At 35.8% G+C, this 21180-nt stretch overlaps 1 protein-coding gene across 8 annotated transcripts in view; it reads left to right on the top strand.

Annotated features, from left to right (window-relative positions):
- Positions 1-21180, top strand: part of MTDH (metadherin) — a 55707-nt gene that overhangs the window by 14679 nt on the left and 19848 nt on the right. For 3 of the 8 annotated variants that reach the window (XM_065903481.1, XM_065903486.1, XM_065903483.1), the window contains exons 2-6: positions 2028-2129; positions 15432-15516; positions 16222-16398; positions 17815-17880; positions 19330-19566. In XM_065903481.1, the coding sequence (XP_065759553.1) occupies positions 2028-2129; positions 15432-15516; positions 16222-16398; positions 17815-17880; positions 19330-19566 (667 nt within the window). The remainder of the gene's footprint in view (positions 1-2027; positions 2130-15431; positions 15517-16221; positions 16399-17814; positions 17881-19329; positions 19567-21180) is intronic. The other 5 variants (XM_065903482.1, XM_065903488.1, XM_065903485.1 and 2 more) reach the window with 3 other exon arrangements.

Below are 21180 nucleotides of genomic sequence, written 5' to 3' on the forward strand. Positions count from 1 at the left end.
AGTATATAAATTGTTGTTATTGCTTAGTCCCTAAGTCATGTCCAGCTCTTCTTGCAACCCCATGGACTTGTAGCCTGCCAGGCTCCTCTGTCCATGGGATTTCTCCCAGGCAAGAATACTGGAGTGGGTCGCTATTTCCTTCTTCAGGGGATCTTCCCAACCCAGGGATTGGACCTGTCTCCTGCATTGGCAGGTGGTTTCTTTACCACTGAGTCACCAAGAAGGCCCAGTATATAAAATGACTCAAATTAGTCATTGACATGAGTAAAGTGGAAGTATTTATAAGTGACTATGATAGTTTCCTGAAAGGATTAGTTAAATGAAGCTTCACGGATATGAGGCTTGTGAGCTGCCAAGTAAAGAGATGGGGAACTGTGTGGACTGGAACCTGTGAGACTGTTCAGATGGAGTAAAGCTTACCTAGAAAGGTGAGGATGACCCCAGAAGACCTGAAAAAGTAAGTTTGGCTAGAGAGAGGATGGTCTGAAACAAATGACATGTGAGAATTGACAGGTAAGGTGGTGATACTGGAAAGTATTGATAGAATTAAATAAGTTTTGTATTCTTGATGTGGATATGGCTGTAAGTCCAAATGCCTTTCTAGGGTTTCTGACCATTCTCTGTGCACTGTCTCCTCCACCCCACCTCATCCCTGCCCCCCGATATACATAAACAGAAATGAGAAGGGATAGCATTAAAGTAGCAGAACAGCACAGCAGAAAGAAAACCAAACCAGGGGTGAGGACACCTGGTTTCAGCATTAGCCGTCTGACTTTAACAAGTTGCTCAAAACTCAGCAGATTAAATTTGGATTAACTAGGAATTTAATCAAGTAAAAGACAGCTTTTGTTTTGATTTTTCTGCTATAAATCTTGTCTCTTTTTCCAACTGCATATCCCTGATAATTTAGCACAAATGTAAGTAATGTCACATTAGAAAAACTTTGCATGTTCATATTGTTTTCTTGACTATAGCTCTGCTATAGTAAGTAATTCATGGAAGTTTGTTCTGCAAGAACTGGGAATAAAGCAATTGAAACTAGTATATTGATTATTAACATATTGTGTTGAATATGAGAAGAATGGGCAAGTGAAAAGACGTAATCCGATCCAGAAAGAAGAGATTAGAATACAGATTCCTGGTGCTTTTCTTCAGGGTCCTGAATCTAAGTACATTTCTGGCGATGGGGCTCAGAAATGCTTAATTAAAAAAAAAAGCACTAGTGATTCTGATTAAAAGCTAGAATTGGTGTTCACAGACTTCATTCTACTCATGAAAATCTTGAGTGCTATCATTTTGTTTTAGAGATGTTGGGAAAGCTGAGATAGCCTTTTTAAACTGTGGCATTGGGTTAGTAAAGCTTCTAAATCCTAGAATAGTACAGCCATTAGATTGTAGGATTACAGGGGACATTAGAGATTATCTAATACAAAGAACAATGAACTATGGTCCATGGACCAAATATGGCCCTCCACCTATGTTTGTAAAATTCTTCAGAACACAGGCACACTCGTTCATTTATGTATCATCTCTGGCTGTTTTTGTGCTAGCAGAGTTTTGTGTTGTAACAGAGACTACACGGCTCATAAAACCTAAGATATTTTCTGTTTGGCCGTTTACCAAAAATGTTCATGGACTTTTGAATAGATCAGACCTATCATTTTTACAGATGTAGAAATAATACTCGAAGATAATGAAATACTCTGAGTACACAGCCAGTTGGTGGTCAGAGTGCAAATACAATTTAGTTCTTGCTTCCATTCCATTGTTTTTTGTTGGAGGTACTGCTGCCTAGGTGAAATCAGAATATAAGTTTGTGGTACAAATTTTGCTTGTAAGTTCATTCTTTTTTACACTGCAAGTTCCTAGAAATGGTAGTCTGACAAGTCTTAGATGCACAGCTGTACAAAAGTCTTTTTAATTTGGGTTAGGGGGTGGAATTTGATCATTGATTCTATTCCTGAGTATAGATCTTCGGTTTGATCTGCCAGGCAGTTTGATAACAATCCATTTTTGTTGCTATGTAGCCAAATGGACGGACCATTGAAGTGGCTGAGGAAGAAGTTGTCCGAACTCCTCGAAGTGTAACAGCAAAGCAGCCAATAGAGACAGACAAGAAAAATGAAAAGGTAAGTTTGGGAGCCTATGAAATTATATGCAAGACTCTTAATAAAAACAGTGACATACAAAATTGTTACATATACCCCCACCCCCCCATTTAAGGAAAACGAAAAATGTGAATTTATCGTAGTGGATGGATAGATAGTGAAGGTTTAAGTAAGTTGTGTGTTTTTTAAGGAAGGATGTATCACTTTGTGTTTCTAAACATTGCTGTGGCATTATTATTATTTTTTTTTTTTTTTTGCTGTGGCATTATTAAGTATTCATTCTGCCAAAGACAATTTATTCATGACTTGAACATCTTTTATATGAATAAGGTTCCAGATATGTTACATATTTCTTACGGGAAGACAAGATTGTGTTACCTTTGCTAACAGTAGACATCTGACATAAAAAGCTTGACAAAATTGTCCTGTTGTAATGTTAAAGTAGATTTCTTTTGTGATAGCAGCATAATCATTTGTTTACTAGATACAGTTTGACTTTGTTTAACAAAGGAAAATGTTATAGAACATTTTCTATAGGTCGTTATTAAAAGGTTTGGGTGTGCACTGTTAAATTTTCAAATAAGACAGTGTATACCCCATAAATGGTACATTCTTGGGATTTTATTCATTTTCTAGTTGCCAGTGTTAGAACTGACCCATTTTTATTTGACTTGATTTAGCTTGTAAGTAGGCAAAATGTATAAGAAAGTTAACAGTGGTACCTCCTGCTGTGGGCAAGAGACTTCTTATTTAATTCCTTTTGGTATATTAAAAACTGCGTACATGACCAGTGGCACAACAACAACAGAGATAAACTTGTATGCCAGCTTTTGCAAATTTCTTATATAATATGAGGGCTACCATATTAGAAGCTGCTGTCTCCTCTAGGCACTCCCTTATTATTACCAAACTTCTTGAAAATTAAAAGAAAGAAAGAAACTGCACACACATGCACACCCTTTTTTTTTTTTTTTTTTTTTTTAACCCTGTGCATACATAACTCCTTTTCAGGGGAAGCAAACAAAAAAACAGCCACAGGTAGATAAGTAGTTTCTAGAAACCAAGGTACTGCAGTTCCTGTCCCATAGAATCGTGGTATGAAGTGGTTGATAAAGTTTCTTAATGCTTGTAATTTCAAAGTACACTGAAGAACTGGTGAGACCAATTCTGCCCCTGTAATCTGGTGAAATTGGTCTAGAACCAAGATAACTGAAGGTAGGATAGCTTAAAATGAAGGATAGTTGTGGGAAAGAATTAAGTATATGCCTGACTTGTCCTTTGGCAGTAAAATAAATAGAAAATTACTTGTATTAACAAGTAAGCATACAGTTTAGGAATTGTGAATTTACACTGTGAATAGTTTATATGTTTAATATAGGTTTATACTTTTTGCATCTAATGTTTCCTTATTCCTGGGCTTTCTCTCTACTAGTGAGCATTTCATATTTAACTCCAGCTTCTACTCCCTGAATTATCCTGAAAAATCTGTAGTTGGAATAATTTATCAGCTACCATTTGTCTCTGATTAATCATATATAGATTGTATGTATCAGGATGTAAAACCACAGGATGATTTAAATCATTCTGAAATCTCTCATGTTAGAAAGTAATTGTAATAGTTGACATTTATTAAGTATCTTAATGTGGCAGGCATTGTGCAAGATGAGGTAAATGTATTTACTCATATAGTAGGAACAACTTATTGAGCACTCACTGAGTGTACTTTTAAGACTTTCTAGAATATTTATACATGTTACTTTAATTATCCTTATAAGAACACTGAGGAGGTGGTATTATACCTATCTTAAAAATAAAAAACCTGAGGCTTAAGTTACCTAAGCTATTACAAGTATAGTTCACTTCTAACCCAGACCCATCTGACTCCAAAGTCTGTGCTTTTTACTGCTTTGTATTATTTCTAATCCTTTCAAAAACTTCCAGGCAAATAGTATTAGCCCCATTTACAGATAAGGGCTCTGAAGTATAGAGGTTTGTGACTTCTCTTAATTTCATGTATATTAATAGTTTCTGAACTAGGAATTGAACCCAGCTCATTCTGATGCAAAAGCCCATGCACTTTGTGATCACTTGACAGAACCACCTCCTTTTAGTCACTGTTGCCTTTTTAGTACAAGGCTTCTACCTTTGGTTAGTTGCCTATTTGATTTGACTTTTTGCTCAATAATAAATGTACAACCCATGGCTGGTGTTTCTTTTTTCCATCTTGCATCTTAAATTTATCCTTTTTAACTTGGTTCAGTCCAGCTCTCTTTTCAGTTAATTTTTTGTGCTGCGTGCTTTTATGTGTTTTAAATATGAGGTGTTTTTTTCAGACTTCTTATTGTCTTTTTTTATAAATAAACATTTTAGATCTATTATGTACCTTAATATATTTGTTTTTGTCTCAGACCCACATCTTAGGCAATTTGAGAAATATGATTTGCCCATAAAGCAATTGGACTCTATGCAGTGATACCGAATACCTTGTCTTGTCACTTGTTTGTTGTTGTTGCTTAGTCACTGAGTCACGTCCAACTCTTTTGTAAACCCATGGACTGTAGCCTGCCAGGCGCCTCTGTCCATGGGACTTCCCAGCCAAGAATACTGGAGTGGGTTGACATTTTCTTCTCCAGGGGATCTTTCTGACCCAGGGTTCGAAGCTGCATCTCCTGCATTGGCAGGTGTCTTCTTTATCACTGAGCCACCAGGGAAGTCCATCACTTGAGTAAGCCTTATAGATAAAACTTTGTCTAAAAAGCAGATAAGACGAGCTATAAATCTTGAGTGTATAAAGCAAGTTAAGCCACCAGGTTTTCATTTGGGTTGGTGCTTGAACCAAAAGTGCTTGAAGGTCAGTGCTTCATTGATGCTGGTCTCTAGTAGAATATACATTGGACCATTAGCCAGGCTGAATGTATTGTGCTGTTAGATGCTGAAAGGGAATAAAGAAAAATGGAAGATGTACTTACCCTCAGAGAGATTACAGCCTTGTTAAGGAAAGGCAAACATAAGAGAAGGTATCAGGTAAGGCCTTGAATGCCAGGTATTCAGAGAAGAAAGATTATCCTATTTGGGTAGCCAGAAAAGATTGACTTAATTGAACTGTTGAGGATGGGGATGGTATTTCAGTAAGTAGAAGTGGGGGGCCAGTTTTTGCAGAGGAGAAAAACAAGTGAACACAGTCATTGTTCATTTGAAATAAAAGAATATATTTAGACATACTCAAGGGAAAGGCCAATCAAGTTTGACGGGTCAGGGTGGGGTGGGGTGTGATAAAAACTTAGATATGTTCAGCAGTATTTATAATGAACAAATCAGCATTGTATTCATGATTTTAAAGGTCTGAATTAAGATAGGAGTGTAAAGATGGTTAGTAAGAAAAACAACAAACGCAAAAATGTATATAACATTTGGTCACCATCAGGTTGTTGAGGACGAAGTCAGTGATTGTCCTACTGAAATATTCATTATAAGTATTAACAGCTTCTTACATTTTGTGATGTACACAATGTACAAAGTAATTCCACATCTCTTAATCCTAATATACAGCTCTGGGGAGGAGGGTATTATCATTTTGTTTTTTTTTTTAATACAGCTTATTGTAAAGAGTTTAATGAATTTCCCAGGATCACATAGTAGTAAGGAATTGTCTCTCAGTTTCTCTGAGATATCAGTTCTCAAAGTGTGGTCCCTGGACCCCTGGACAGAGGTTCCAAGGACCTTTTTTGGGTCCTGGAAGACAAAACTGTTTTCCTAATAATTGAGACATTGTCTTTTTTACTCTAATACTTCCATTAATGGTCTGAAAGCAACAGTGAGCAAAACTATTGACTCTGTAGTACAAAAAAAGGCAGTGACACCAAACTAGTAGTAGTTGAATTCTTTACTGTAGTCTACTTACAGTTTAAAAAAAAAAAAAAAACCTGTTCCACTTAAAAAGTATCCTTGATGAATCTATAAAAATGATAATTAATTTTATTAAATCTTGACTTCTGAATACATGCCTTTTAATTATTCTGTATGATGAAATGGAAAGTAGGCATAAAGTATGCTGTGTACTGAAAAACAGTGGTTGTCTTGAGGAAAAACACCAGTGCAACTGAGTTGCAGACTGGACTAGTCACTGGGTTCTTGATACTCCATTTTTACCTGAGAGAACAAGCAGTAGACAGGCCATGGCTATTTATTTATTTCTTTTTTTTAGGCCATGGTTATTTAGACTTGGGTATTTGTAGACTCTTCTCAAAAATAGTCAGGATACTTCAAGGAAAACAACTGACAGTATTGTTGAAAAGTGCTTTGTTTCCAAGTGAAAACTAGAAATATGGAAAATGTCTACCACCATGAGCTTGACAACATCCTAGTACTTAATGAATTTATGATGAGATCAGTGGTGACATTAACAATTTTCCTCTTTTAAATAATGTGTATAATGCAATGCTTTTAACCTTTTGAGAGATGTATGTGCTCTACTTAGTATAACTCAACAAATCAGTATTTTCCAAATGCTCAAGGATTGCATGTTCTAAAATTAGACAAGTATAAGAGATACATTTAAGGTACAAGATCAGTGGATTTAAATGTAGTATAGAAAGCTCATTGAGGAAGTTTCAACTTCAACATTGCAACAGCTTTTAAGAAACTACATTTGACAAGTTTTGGTCAAATTTAATATTACTTTGGTCAAATTTAATATTTTTTCCTTCTATCTGAACTCCTTTATGACTTCTCATTGTTCTTGTTCTACAATCTTGAACATCATCAAAGGCACTGTAGCTCAAGTCTTTTCCTACTTCTTATCTTCTCTAAGCTCCAGACACATTGGTTTTCATTCTTTTTTGTTAAACAGCTTTATTTTGAGATATAACTTACCTCTTTCATGTGTACAATTTTAGTGTATTTACAGAGTTGTACAGCTGTGACCACAATCTAATCTTTAAGCATTTTCCTTTTCCCAAGAAGAAAACGTGTGCCTGTTCAACAGTTGCTTCCTGTTTTCCCTGTCCTCCACTTGCAACTACTAATCTTTGGTGTACTATCAAGAATATCACAATTACACAACACTGTAAAGCAATTATACTTAATTGCTTTACAAATATATTTTTTTAATGCGAAAAAGTAACACTATTATCTGGAAAACTGCTCCTTCCAGTTTCATATTTGCATGTATGTAGCTGTATTTTTTATATGCTTCAATCAGACAGTATATCAAAGTAAATTAACACAAAAACATATGCAAATCAGGGTGTTTTTTTTTTAATGGAACTAGATGCAAAAGATATTTGCACAATATAAAACATGACATTCTTCTCACTAAAATGTTTGTTTTGGAAAATAAGTTGTTTATATAGGTACAATTATACAGTACATAGTTTATTATACTTTGAAATAAGTTAATACATATCTAAACAAATTCTTAGTTTAAATTTATAATGGTATATATCAATAGATACAACCCACACAAAGGCTCTTCCATATTCTCGACACATTTTAAGAGTATAAAAGATTACCCTATGACCAAGATGTTTGGTCTTCAGTTTAGAAGACCAAAGACAAAATTATTCTGAGGCAGCATAGATTTTATACAGGCATAAACTGTAGCAGCTCTTAGCAAAATAGAGCAAAACCTGCATGCCCAGGGAACTTACATACATTTATTTTATCTTCCATAATGCATCTTAGAAACTGTAGTTTCAAACCAGGGATTGTCAAACCAAGACCAACTGGTCATACCAGGCTCTCTGCCTGTTGTTGAAAGTTTTACTGGAACACAAACAGACACACATTTCTGTATTGTCTGTGGCTGCTTTTGCAATACGGCAGCAAAGTTGAGTGAGTGCAAAAGAGGTCTTACAATTTGCAAAGCCTAGAATATTTACTATCTGGTCTCTTTTTTTTTTTTATTCCCTAAACCTCTGTTTTAAACTCTTAATACAGTCTTTTGGGTTCATTAAAATGTCTCGTTATCTGGAGTGCTTTAATATCATCTGATTCTCTAGGTCTTGGACTGTTTGATCTTCCATGCTCCTTTGTACCACAGTCTATAGCTTTGTGATTTGGGTTCCACCCAAGGAATTAATTTTTAAGGCCTTCTTTAAGGTTAACCAAGAGAACCCTCATTTCTGCCTTTAGACTTTTCAGTTTGAATGCCTAACAAATAGTGGAACTGAGACTAGAACCAGGACTGTTGCCATAGCACATTGTTTTTCCGTAATGCTTCCAAATGGTTCTGTCTGGCAGAAAATGGTAAGGGGTTCAAGAGTGAAACAGTGAACTTGTTTTTTAAAGTGCTTAGATTGAAGCGAGAATGGATCACCCAAGTGGAATTAGTTTAGGCTATTGTGCAGGATGAATCACAAGCTGGAATCAAGATTGCCAGGAGAAAATATCAGTAACCTCAGATATGCAGATAACACCACCCTTATGGCAGAAAGTGAAGAGGAACTAAAGAGCCTCTTAATAAAGGTGAAACCGGAGCGTGAAAAAGCTGCCTTAAAACTCAACATTCAGAAAACTAAGATCATGGCATCCAGTCCCATCACTTCATGGCAAATAGATGGGGAAACAATGGAAACAGTGACAGACTTTATTTTCTTGGGCTCCAAGATCACTGTGGACAGTGACTGAGGCCATGAAATTAAAAGACGCTTGCTCCTTGGAAGAAAAGCAATGACAAACCGAGACAACATATTAAAAAGCAGAGACATTACTTTGCCAATAAAGGTTTGTATAGTCAGAGCTGTGGTTTTTCCAGTAGTCATGTAGGGATGTGAGAGCTGCACAATAAAAAAGCTGGTTGCTGAAGAATTGATGCTTTCGAACTGTGGTGCTGGAGAAGACTCCTGAGAGTCCCTTGGACTGCAGGAGGATCAAACCAGTCAATCCTAAAGGAAATCAGTCCTGAATATTCATTGGAAGGACTGATGCTGAAGCTCCAAAACTTTGGCCACCTGATGCAAAGAGAGTCATTGGGAAAGACTCTGATGCTGAGGAAGATGGAAATGTCAGGAGGAGAAGGGGGCGACAGAGGACTAGATGGGTGGATGGCATCATTTACTCAATGGACATGAGTTTGAGCAAACTCCGGGATATAGTGAAGGACACGGAACCCTGGTGTGCTACTGTCCATGGCATCACAAAGAGTTAGACGCAACTGAAAGACTGAACAACAACAAAAAATTGGAAATGTGAGAACCAAATCTGGGAAAAGAGTTAAGGCCTCCATAAAAGAAGTTCTTAAGAAAGGTTTCTTATAAATTTTTAAGATTATAAGTTAATAACCATGCTGCTTATGCAATGTACCATAACTTATGAGCTAACACCAAATATATTTAAATAATTTAATGGCTTGGTTGGTGAATCAAGTATACAAATATAATACCTCATATTTTATTTGAAGGGGCAGTGAAAGTTGGGTAAATAGGGCTATATGTAATTCAGTCTAGTTTTAGGCCCTTTCATTAATTAACCGAACATTAATGAAATACTTCTGTGTGCAAAATACAGTATTGTAGTCTCTAGCAATATAATGGTTGGTAAAACAGGATAAAAGGATTAATAAAAGAGTCACTGTTCTCATGAAGTTTAGTGGGGAAAACAGCTAGAAACAAGCAAGTATAAATGCTGTGAAAGAAAATAACCAGAATGAGAAGAGTTAAAGTGCAAGTTGTGTGCACTTCCTGACACCTGCAACTCTACTCTTCCATTCAAAAAAATGTATCAGGATAGTAGTGAGTGGGGTGATCCTGAATCTAGTTTAAATCACACCCACTCCCCAAAATGGGGGAAATCAGTTCCAAGCCTCTCTACTTTTAAAAAGATTTGTGACATTTTTCATAATCTCATCTTGATTTTGTGTCATCAAGTTACTAAGTTAAATTGAGAACTGCTAGTTTAGATAGAGAAATGGAATTCATATGCCTTTTGGGCCTTTCATCCTTTGCTATTTAACCAGGCGCAGCTCGCCTGTATGTTTGAGACAAGTGAGGAAAATAGTGCCAAAATGTTGAGCAGTATAAAATTAGGGACTTGCCATATTTGTTTAGGCAGAATCCTGAAGCAATGGTTTTCAGACTTTTCAAGTGGCAGTTGCTAAAGCTTCCAAAATAAATTTCACTAACAACTTTTAATTTTGTCAAGCACTTTTTTTTTTTTCATTTTACTTTATTTTTGGCCTCGCCTCGTGGCATGCAGGATCTTAGTTCCCTGACCAAGGACTAAATGTGCACCCCCTGCAGTGGAAGCATGGAGCCCTGACCATTGGACCACCAGGAAAGTCCCATCAAGTACTTTTTTCTTCCTGATTTTTTTTTTCTTCCTGATTTTTTAAAATTAATTTTTATTGGAGTATAGTTGCTTTACAATGTTGCATTAGTCTCTTGCTGTATAGCAGAGTGAAGCAGTTACATGTATACATGCATCCCCTCTTCTTTCATTTCCTTCCCATTTAGGTCGCCATGAATAGTTGAGTAGGGTTCCCTGTGCTGAACAGTAGGTTCTCACTAGTTAATAGTAGTGCATGTGTGTCAATCCCAGTTTCCCAATTTGTGCACTCCCCCCACCTTGGTAACCACGTTTGTTCTCTACGTCTGTGGCTGTTTCTGTTCTGCCAATAAGTTCATCTCTGCCATTTTTCTAGATTCCACATGTAAATGATATTATACAAGTACAGTTTTAAAACCACTGTCACCATTGCAAAAAAAAAGAAAAAAGAAAATTTGATACAATAGAAGAACAAAAATATCAGAAAAAAGTTTTTGCCATGAGTTAATGAAAAACCTCATGTACCAGCCATTAGTCGGCAGACCAAAACACTCTAGTATCCATTTCTAGCCTTTAGAAAATACTCAGAATTCCTCTTTTTTGTGCTGTGTTGACTTTATCACTCCTAACATTGCCAGCAGAGACTTCAGATATTATAGAGTTGTAAATATTAAGTCAGTTTTCCCAAATTTTCAGGACCAGTTACTTTCCAAGTTAGAGAATAAATTGAGTAAGGGTTACTTTCAGAACCTGGCTACTTACCTTGTGTGTTAATAGCTAATTGCAAAATAAAATATCATTTCACTTAAAATTTGTTCAGTATTCTTATGATAGTTTTGATGCAATACAAATATCAGATTATACTCCCTAAATTAATCTTTTTAGCATTAACTGGGCACTGTTCTGCCTTTACTCTTTGCAGTTCTTTAAAATACAATGTCTGTTAAGAGAGCAGTTAGCCATTGAAGTAGATTTGCTTTTGCTATCAGGGTATACCTTTTGTCCCTCTGATAAACAATAGCATTTATTTGGGTATTGTCTAATATTAGGAATGTCTATGTTAAAATGGAAAGATGAGCTTAGTTATGGAAGTATTTCTGTGTGTTTTATTTTATTCCCAGCTCATATTTAAGTTCTGTGAATTTAAGAGCAGATTATGCGTCTTAGAACTACTTTAGCATGTGATTTAATAGACTGTGCTCTCCAAAAGTAGCTACTGGGATGAAGGAAGAAGATATTAGGCTCTCTATTTACATGTTTGTTTTTTTTTTTTTAAATTAAGCTTTACTACATGTTTTATATATGGCTGGTCATTGGCACCTTTATTCGGGATGTTAAAAGGAATTAATTCGGGGACAGGAAAGTGGCAGGGATAAAGCAGATGAGGTGGAACTTGAGCCAAGTTAAGAAGAAATAGTGAACACCATTTTAGGGTTTGGCCATCGGCGGGGAGGAGGGTGCACGGTCCAGGGCACCCCCCTAACGCACCCAGGCTGCTGCGCTGTACTCAGACAGAAGTCCATGGTCAGGAGAGTTTGGGCAAAGAGAGGAGTGTTAGCAAAGTGATTGGCCTCCAACTAATAAAATAATATTAAAAAAAAAAAAAAAAGAGAGAGGAGTGTTAGCGATGACAGTCCTGTTGGAACCAAATGATTACATGTATGTAAATAAAAGAGTATAAAGTTGAGATTAATTTGTGGAAGGCCTTATATGTCATATAAGGAAGGTAGACTTTATAGATGGTAGAAAATGGTAGGAATTTTGTAATGGGAGTATAAATTAATTGGACTGGTATAAATAATGTTGGGAAGTGAGCAATGGCAGGGAAGCCCTTGAAGATAAGAATTTCTCATAATGTCTCATTTACATGTCTGTTTTTCCTATTAGATTATTATAGTACAGTTTCCACTAGTAGAAAGTTTTATTTAGCTATATATATTGAGCTCCTGATATAGTGTCTGACACATGGTAGGTATTTAATAAATTTTGATTTGCGTGAATACCATTCAAGAGAAGCTAGTTTAATAATTCACCCAGCTCGATGATGAAGCTTACAACAGTGTTGGGGGAGGGGGAGCTATGGGTAACAGGCAGAACTTACGTTCGCAAGTTTTCCTTCAACTGTTAGCCGTAGCGGAGCTGATCAGAAGTAAAAGATTGACCTTACTAGGATGGCTGAGTCAATTAATGTGTGAACCTATGACTCTGAAGAGCATTTTACATGTTATTAAGTCTCATCTGAGTGAGAGGTTACTTTTAAAGTGAGGTTAGTTTTAAAGATAATAGTGAAATCAAACAAGATGGAAGCCGAAGTCAAGATAATTTTCCTTGCTTTTCTACAGACCTTGTTTTAACAACAAATCATAGTATATTTCAATGAGAATACAATTTCTGTCCTTTTTGTGTAACTTCCCTCTTTTAGGGGTTCCCTGGTGGCTCAGCTGGTAAAGAATCCACCTGCAATGCAGGAGACCTGGGTTCGATCCCTGGGTTGGGAAGATCAAAGTTTATGTTTATAGTGCTTTGTAGTTAGTCTGCTTTCACATCTTATTTAATCCTTAAAAGAACCTTATGTGAAGTTAGTAGGAGATTTTGTCCCATATGACCATTGGGGAAAGGGGTTTAGAGTGATTCAGCCTCAAATCACATAGCTAATACTTGATTGAATTTATATTTGGCTTTAAATGTAGAGAGGCAGAGAGGAAAGATTTGTGAGGGCAGGCTCTGGAGTCAGAACTGGATTTTAGTCTCAGTTTCAAAACTTAATATATAATCTCTTTATGGCCTCAGTTTCTTTATCCATAGGTTGGGGTTCTTACCTAGTTTTTGTAGGTATACACTGTCCAGCATGGTAGCCATTTGCCACATATGGCTATTTAACATTCTTTATTTTCATACTATCTTATTTATTTCTTGTCAGTTGCTAAGTCTTGTCTGACTCCTGTGACCCCATGGACTTTAGCCTGCCAGGCTCCTCTGTCTATGAGATTCCCCAGGCAAGAATGCTGGCATGGGTTGCCATTCTTTCTCCAGGGGATCTTCCCAACTGGGGATCTAACCTGCATCTCTTACATTGGCAGGTGGATTCTATTCTGCTAAACCACCAGGGAAGCCCATCTTAATAGTTTTTAATATTGATTACATTTTGAAGTGATAGTGTTGGATAGTGTGTTGGGTGAAATATAAAAATTAGTGTTACATATTTTAACTTTTTAATATATGCTAAAATTTTTTAATTATGTTTGTGGTTTGTATTATACTTCTGTTGGACAGTACTCCGATAAACCAAGAGGTAGCAAACTCTGGGCCACCCCCCCCCCCCACAATTCAGCCAGATAAGCCTATTTTTATAAATAGAACTTACTAGAACACAGCCACACCCATTTCATTCTGTGTGGTATGTGACTGCTTTTCATGCTACAGCAACAGGATTATTTTGCTGCTGCATATATAATAACCATACGGCCTTCAAGGCCTAAAATATTTACGGTGTGATGCTTTATAGAAAATGTTTGCTAGAAATTTCCTGTCAGTCCAGTGATTCAGACTCTGCACTTTCACTGCTGAGGGCATGGGTTCAATTCCTGCCTGGAGAACTAAGATCCCACAAGCCATGCAGCCAGAGCAAAAAGAAAACCGCTGCTGACCTTTGCACTCGGTTGTAATTGATAGAAGCTTCATGTATTTTATCTTTGCTTAAGAGTGAATGCGAGGGACAGAAAGTAGATCAGTGGTGGGTCAGTGGACCAGAGGGGAAAAGATAGTGGAGAGTGTTAATGGATGCCAGGTTTCTTTTTGGGGAACAGTGAAAGTGTTCTGGAGTTAGATAACACATAACACTGATAGTTGTGCAACTTCGAAGATACCAGAAACCACTGAGTTGTGCACTTGAAAAGATGGTATCTCAAACTTTTTCTCTTTAAGTGGATATGAGCCTGGTTTGGTAGATGTAATAAAGCAGTACATTGAAACATGTTCATGATGATGGGAACGTGTAAAGAAACATGCAAATCAACTGTGAAGAATCTAAGAAAAAATTGTAATCGATTTTTGTTTTGTTTTGTTTTGTAATCAATTTTTATATATTCTGATGTCACTTGAAATTATTTGTCAATAGTTTCTTAGTAAGAAAAGCAATCAGCTGTCATTTATTGCTTACTCAAACTGTCATTTACTGCTTACCCTATTCTTTTTCATTGTAAACTTGATAGTGTACAATAATACATACATAGTCAATCTCAGTAAATAAACAAGTGTAAATTAACAAGTATAAATAAAATCTGTATTTTATGAATAGTAATTCTCTTCTGGAAACACTTATCATGGCTTTGTGAAATTTTTAGCAGGCTTTTGAAAGGAGAAAATATTAGCAGAAGGGAATTGGAAGGCCATTCTAAAAATGTCCATATCTTGTATGCATGTAGGTGTTTTTCTTGAATGAATTGCTATACATGAACCATATTCAAATCTTAGATATTTTCACACTGGTTTGAAACTGACAAAATATTAGCTGCTTTGTGTAATTGATTCATTAATTTGTTATACGTAGAATATGCCAGCAATCTGCTTTTTGAAATAAAAAAAACTGATAATCAGTACATCATCTTCTTTCTGACCACTCGCAGTAGTCTTCTGTTTTATTGTGCTGAAAGCACCATGGTATAGCAGCTTATTTATGATTTAGGGTAGGATAGCGTGATGTCCAAGAGCACAGGCTTTGGAGCCAGACAGACCTATTTCCTAATCTGTTAACGTCATGTGACCCAGAACAGCCTATTTAACATTGAACATCTCTAAATCTTTGTTTTCTCGTCTCTAAAATGGGAATAATACTGTCTCCAGTGATTTTTTTTTTTTAAGGAATAAAGTATTAAGTGTAAAGTACTTAGCATATAGTAACCACTGAATAAATGATAACCTCATACTGTTATTGCCATTTAATATGTTTTTTTAATCAAACATTGTTTTGGTTGTCAGCATCATACATTTCATTATGTATTTTACTGACTTCCTCTTCAAAAACATAATGAAATATTAAGTAACATTCTATTTTATTTTCAGTCAAAGAAAAATAAGAAGAAATCAAAGTCAGATGCTAAAGCAGTGCAAAACAGTTCACGCCATGATGGAAAGGAAGTTGATGAAGGTACTTGAGCAAGTGAAAGGACTGTAGGAAATTTTTTAATCTTTTTTTTTTTTTTTTAACCAAGGTGCATTATATGAAAGCCGCATTTGTTTTGCTTAATCTTGTATCTAGCTCTTCTGTTTAATAACTCTAGGTTTTAATGTACACATCAGTGACATTATTAGGAGACACTTTTTCCCCTAAATTATTTAAGGATCTAATAGTTCTCTCCCTGAAGGGAACTGCCTTGGAATTTAACCATTTAAAAACCATTCATTTTGTCTTTGTTTCCTAGAAGTGTGGCTTGAGGTTTTCCCATTGTTCTTATATATACCATCCCTAGAAGACCCTGTACAAAATTTTTAAGTAAACCATTTATTGTCCTCACCTAATAAACCCATTTTGTTAATAAGTATATATAACACTCTCCTACTAGTTCTACCCAGCAAGATAAAAAAAGATATAACTTCTATCCGTTTTTTTCTAAACCATAGATGACAGATCTGATCAAAATTGCCAGAATAAATAATGGCAATTAGCTGCCTGAAACAGCACAATTAGAATAAATTCACAGGATAAATGAATATAATCAGCACTGTTGGTTTTTAGTTTAATATCTAAATTTATCATGATATTTCAGGTGCCCCACCCTATTTTTCCCTGAAAATTAGAGCCCTTTTGTCTTCGCCCTACTGAATAACACTTTTCTTTCTGGGGCTACGTCAGGAGCCTGGGAAACTAAGATTAGTCACAGAGAGAAGCGGCAGCAGCGTAAGCGTGATAAGGTGCAGTCTGACTCTGGCTCATTGGATTCAACTGTCCCTGGGATAGAGAGTACCGCCACCGTCACCACCGAGCAACTTACAGCTGCATCATTTCCTGTTGGTTCCAAGAAGAATAAAGGTATATTAGTGGAACATAAGAGTGATACATCAAATCCAGTTCCTTTAATCAGACGTACAAAGTATCATCACGGCAAAATCTGGCTATTCTGAACTGCCTACCTCATCGTGCTGATATACCCTTCTTCGTGAGAGCGTTGTGGGCCACAGACTGGTTTGCCTGACACCAGCAGTGTCACCTGTCACATGCTGCCTAATGAATGACCGATTCAGGTTGCCTTTCTGCCTGAGTCACATGAGAAAATGATTGTTGCTTTTTTCTCACGTGTATTGCTTTGACCCAACTCTCTTAACATCTCCATTTCTTACAGTGGATGTTTGTTAAATGAAATGAGTTGTCCCCATTCTGCATGTTGGGTGCTTTCATTCCAAGGTGAAACAAGCATGTTCTGGATAGTGTGGGTTCTATCTGAATTTCTTACCACCCCAACTCTTTGAGAATGCTATAGGTGTTTGATAAAGCTAAACTGGAACTGCAAACATTATTGAGCTACTGCTCTTCCCAAGTTTTCAGATGTTCAAACTATCCAATACTGATGGCCTCTTGGTAATTCTTACATTACTATCATTTTTACCCTGGAGACATCAGACTGCAGAGTGATGCTGTTCATCTTGCTTCAAAGCATTGACTTTTCTCCCTCTACCTTTTCATTAATTGCCAGCACTTCCCACTTGTTTTCAGACCTATGTCTTAGCCTTGATAGCTTTTACCTTTCTTTTTTTTGATAGCTTTTACTTTTTTGCTTCATGGTTTGGTGGAATTTATTGCATTGATTTCTGCTTATCCATTTTCACTGTCACCTGTTAGCCACGCTAAGTGTTTGTGTTGGTGACCCTTTTTCACTGTTTTCCTGCATGCCTTCCTTGCTAGCACAGTCTTGTGTCAGCTCATTTTTTTGATACGTTGTGATCATTATGCTTTTTTGTGTCAGAGAAATATCAGTAGCGTTTATGTTATGACGTTACGGTCTCACCTCTTGCCATATTTCCTAAATCCTGGTCCAGATATTGGCAAAATTGTTCTTAAGTTGATGTGTTTGCTTCCAGGATTCTTGAAAAGGCAGCTAGCTGCTATTGTTGGGAGGTGGCAAAGTTGAATCCAATTACAGAGCCCAGTTCTCCAATTCCTCCTTTAAAGAATCTTGATAACCATTGTAGAACAGGAGACTGTATATCTACTCAGGCAATTTTCCAGGTCCTTTATTGGCATTTTAGTTGACTAAGAATATGGTAACTAGAGAACTCAGTTCCTAAGAACATGTGAAATATGTTGTGAGTAAAACTCTGTATAAGACTTTAGTACCTCAAGGAACAATTTATTATAATTAGTAAAAAATTAATTTGTATGTTACTCCTAATTTTAATGTGCATAATAGCCTATTTAGTAGTAAATAAATTTTATTTTTATTTCAACCAGGTGATTCTCATCTAAATGTTCAAGTTAGCAACTTTAAGTCTGGAAAAGGAGAGTCTACACTTCAGGGTGAGAGAAATTACATGTAACTTAAATTGAAGGCCCATCAAAGTACTAATATAAACATATATATGTCTCTTTCCTCACATGAATGACACCAAAAGAAAAAAAAAGGCTTAGAAATTATTTTAATTACTAAAGTAATATAATCATAGTTCAGAGATTTTGGAAAATAGGTCAACGGAAAAGTCACTCCCACTTCTAACAGTCTTTGGTATATTCTCGTTGTTCATCCCTCTCCCTTGTATGGAAAAACATTCTTTTAGTAATAGTTTATATGCAATTTTGATTCTTGCTTGCATTGTTTAAGCCAATAGAGAGAAAGATTTCTTTTTCCCCATGGACTTGGGTTTTATATAGGCATATATGGGATAAAAGACTTTATTCCTGTTTATTAAATGAGAAACCTTAATACCTTTAATCTTCTGAACTGCTTCCTGAACAATATCAAATCTCTCATAATAAATGGACTGTAGTCTAAAATTATACAGTACTTCACAAATAGAAAATATATTTTATTTACAAAGTTATGATAAAGATTGAATTAAGTAGAGAGTGGTATCTGTTACCTAAAAGCTGAAGTGTTTGTAGTGAAACAAAAATTCAGAAATGAAGAAGGAACTTATTTCAGACTTGTTCTTAACACTTTCAGCCTCCTTTGTTCTCAGTCCTGGCTATTAGAAAACCACACATGTAAATAAAGAGAAACATGTACTTATATACACACACCTATGTATATTTGTGTGTGTGTGTGTATATATACACAGATATACACATATGTATGGATACCTGCATATAAATGTGTACACACAAACATACTGATGCCTGGACTCTACCCCTAGTAATTTTGATTTTGATTGATTTGGGCTGAGGTTGTAATGTCTTCAGTTCAGTCGCTCAGCAGTATCAGACTCTTTGTGACCCCGTGCACTGCAGCTTGCCAGGCTTCCCTGTCCATCACCAACTCACAGAGGTTACTGAAATTCAAACTCCAGTGTCTACACCTAAGAAATTTTTCGTTTGATTTTAATGTGTAGCCAGGTTTTAGAATCACTTCCTTAGACATAATATATATGGATAAACATTTAAGGAAAGAGCATGTAACTAAGGAGAAGCCTTTATGTTTTTAGTGGGTGAGTATTCTGAGTATACCAGAATATTTGTTTTCCTATTTGCTCTGTTGTACTTTTGAGCAAGTCAGTCTGCTTTTGAAAATGTTATTACTGTGTGAATATACATATATAAGCTCAAATCTACTTGTATTTTTTAAAAGTCATTGATGGTGGTCATGTCACTTTTCAGATCCTTCATTTTATCTTTAAAGCTTGAACTATTTAGCAGACAGTAGGGGGGAGTGAGTGATAAATGTAAGCCAAGCAATTATGGAAATTTGAAAATATCCCAGTTTTAACAAGGAGTCATGTATCCATTTTTAATCTGTGTTTTCTCCTCTTTAAGCTCCTCCAGGATTGAATGAAAACCTCACTGTAAACGGAGGAGGCTGGAGTGAGAAGTCGGTGGCACTCTCCTCACAGATCAGTGCAGGTGAGGAGAAGTGGAACTCTGTTTCACCTGCCTCTGCAGGCAGGAGGAAAACCGAGCCAGCTGCCTGGGGTCAAGACACTGGAGATGCTAATGCAAATGGAAAAGACTGGGGAAGGAGTTGGAATGACCGATCAATATTTTCTGGCATTGGTAAGAGCCGTTAGAAAATTTTAAGCTAGTTTAAAATGCTTATCTGGTACATTTAAAATTTTCCAAGAATGAAAAACAGATCCATTGGTAGAAAAATTAGTCAAACTATACAGAAAGTAAGTGACTAACTCATCTCAGATCCTTCACATGGAGCAAACTGGAAACTAAATAAGTGAATAATAGCATTTATTATTTATTCTCAATGCTTTTATCACATTTGATTATCAGTGTAGCTAACTGGTATAATTGTGTATTTTTAGTTTTATAATTAGTGTAATGTGTGAGCAGACTTCTTGATTAATTTCAACAGTACGCCTATTGAGTTTAAATAAAAGTAATAAATGGAGGTACAGTTTCTAGCATCAATTTTATATACTGTTCTACAGTCTACAAAATGACTGTTGGTAATTAATTTTTCCCCTGGATTCTAAAGATAAAGTCTATTAGTGAGAGCCTCATTTCTGCTGAAAGCCTTCAAGTTAAAAGCAACTTAATTTCAGGTTGTGTGTGTGATAGAAAAGAGATTCATATTTAATATGGAAAACTGCAAAAAGAAGGAAGAACCTACTCTTAATCACATCACCCAGTGACAACCTTTCCTTATGGTCTTTTTTTCCCCCTGTGTATAGTTTCAGTATTTTCTTCCCCCCCCCCCATAATCCAAATCATGTATGCATTTTTGTTTTCCTCCTCCCTCACTTAATGTTGTACCTCAAACATTTTCTTTACTTTCTGTATTTCATTTAATGATCCTACAATGTTGTGTAAGCATAGCATAGACTATCACTGTTCCCACATTATGAGAGAAATAACTTTTCTTTTTTAAAAGAAATATAAATGAAAAAAAAATAAAAGAAATATAAATGATGTTGTACTGAATATATTTGTTGGGGGTTACTTCTTTAGGATGGATTCTTGAAAGTGATATTATTGGATTAAAGGAAATGTGAATGTTTACAATGCTCTACGACATGTTGTCAAAGTATTTTCTAGGAAAGTTCTGATTTATACTGTCAGCATCAGTATGAGTGTCATTTATCATATGCATATTACCAAGGTTAAGTATTCTTTTTTTAATCTTTTCTAATTTAATAAGAAAAAATACATAAATTATTTTGATTAACTTTTTTAAACCACTAATGGGGTTGGATATTTTTCACAACTTTCTTGATCATTTCTATTTCTTTCATAAATTGTTTATTCATGTTCTTTGCCCATTTGTGTAATGGCCTCTTGTTTTTTGTGCTTTAATTTGTAATTCCTTGTGCATTAAACAAATCTTTTCTGTTAAGCATATAGCAGGTTTAGATTAGGGGATTGACAATTACAGAATTTTTAGTGTTTAAATAGAAAAAACTATTTCTTCCTATATTATTTGCTTTTCCCATCACTTCCAAGCTTAGAAAAACTCATGTTGAGCAACATCCCCAAGAAACAGACCTCAGATCATTTGCTAATATTGTTCTTAAGCTTGTTCTCTCTTCCCCTGCAATATCCAAAAATTGTGTAGAAATATCAAAATTTGTTTTGTAAAAGACAGTCCCTAAATTCCTAGCCTCATTTCAGCAGTGATAGAAAAAATAACTTTCTATGGTATAAAGCATCCTTTCTCAC

The sequence above is a fragment of the Muntiacus reevesi genome, chromosome 12, assembly GCF_963930625.1.
Source record: "Muntiacus reevesi chromosome 12, mMunRee1.1, whole genome shotgun sequence".
Lineage (NCBI taxonomy): Eukaryota > Metazoa > Chordata > Mammalia > Artiodactyla > Cervidae > Muntiacus > Muntiacus reevesi.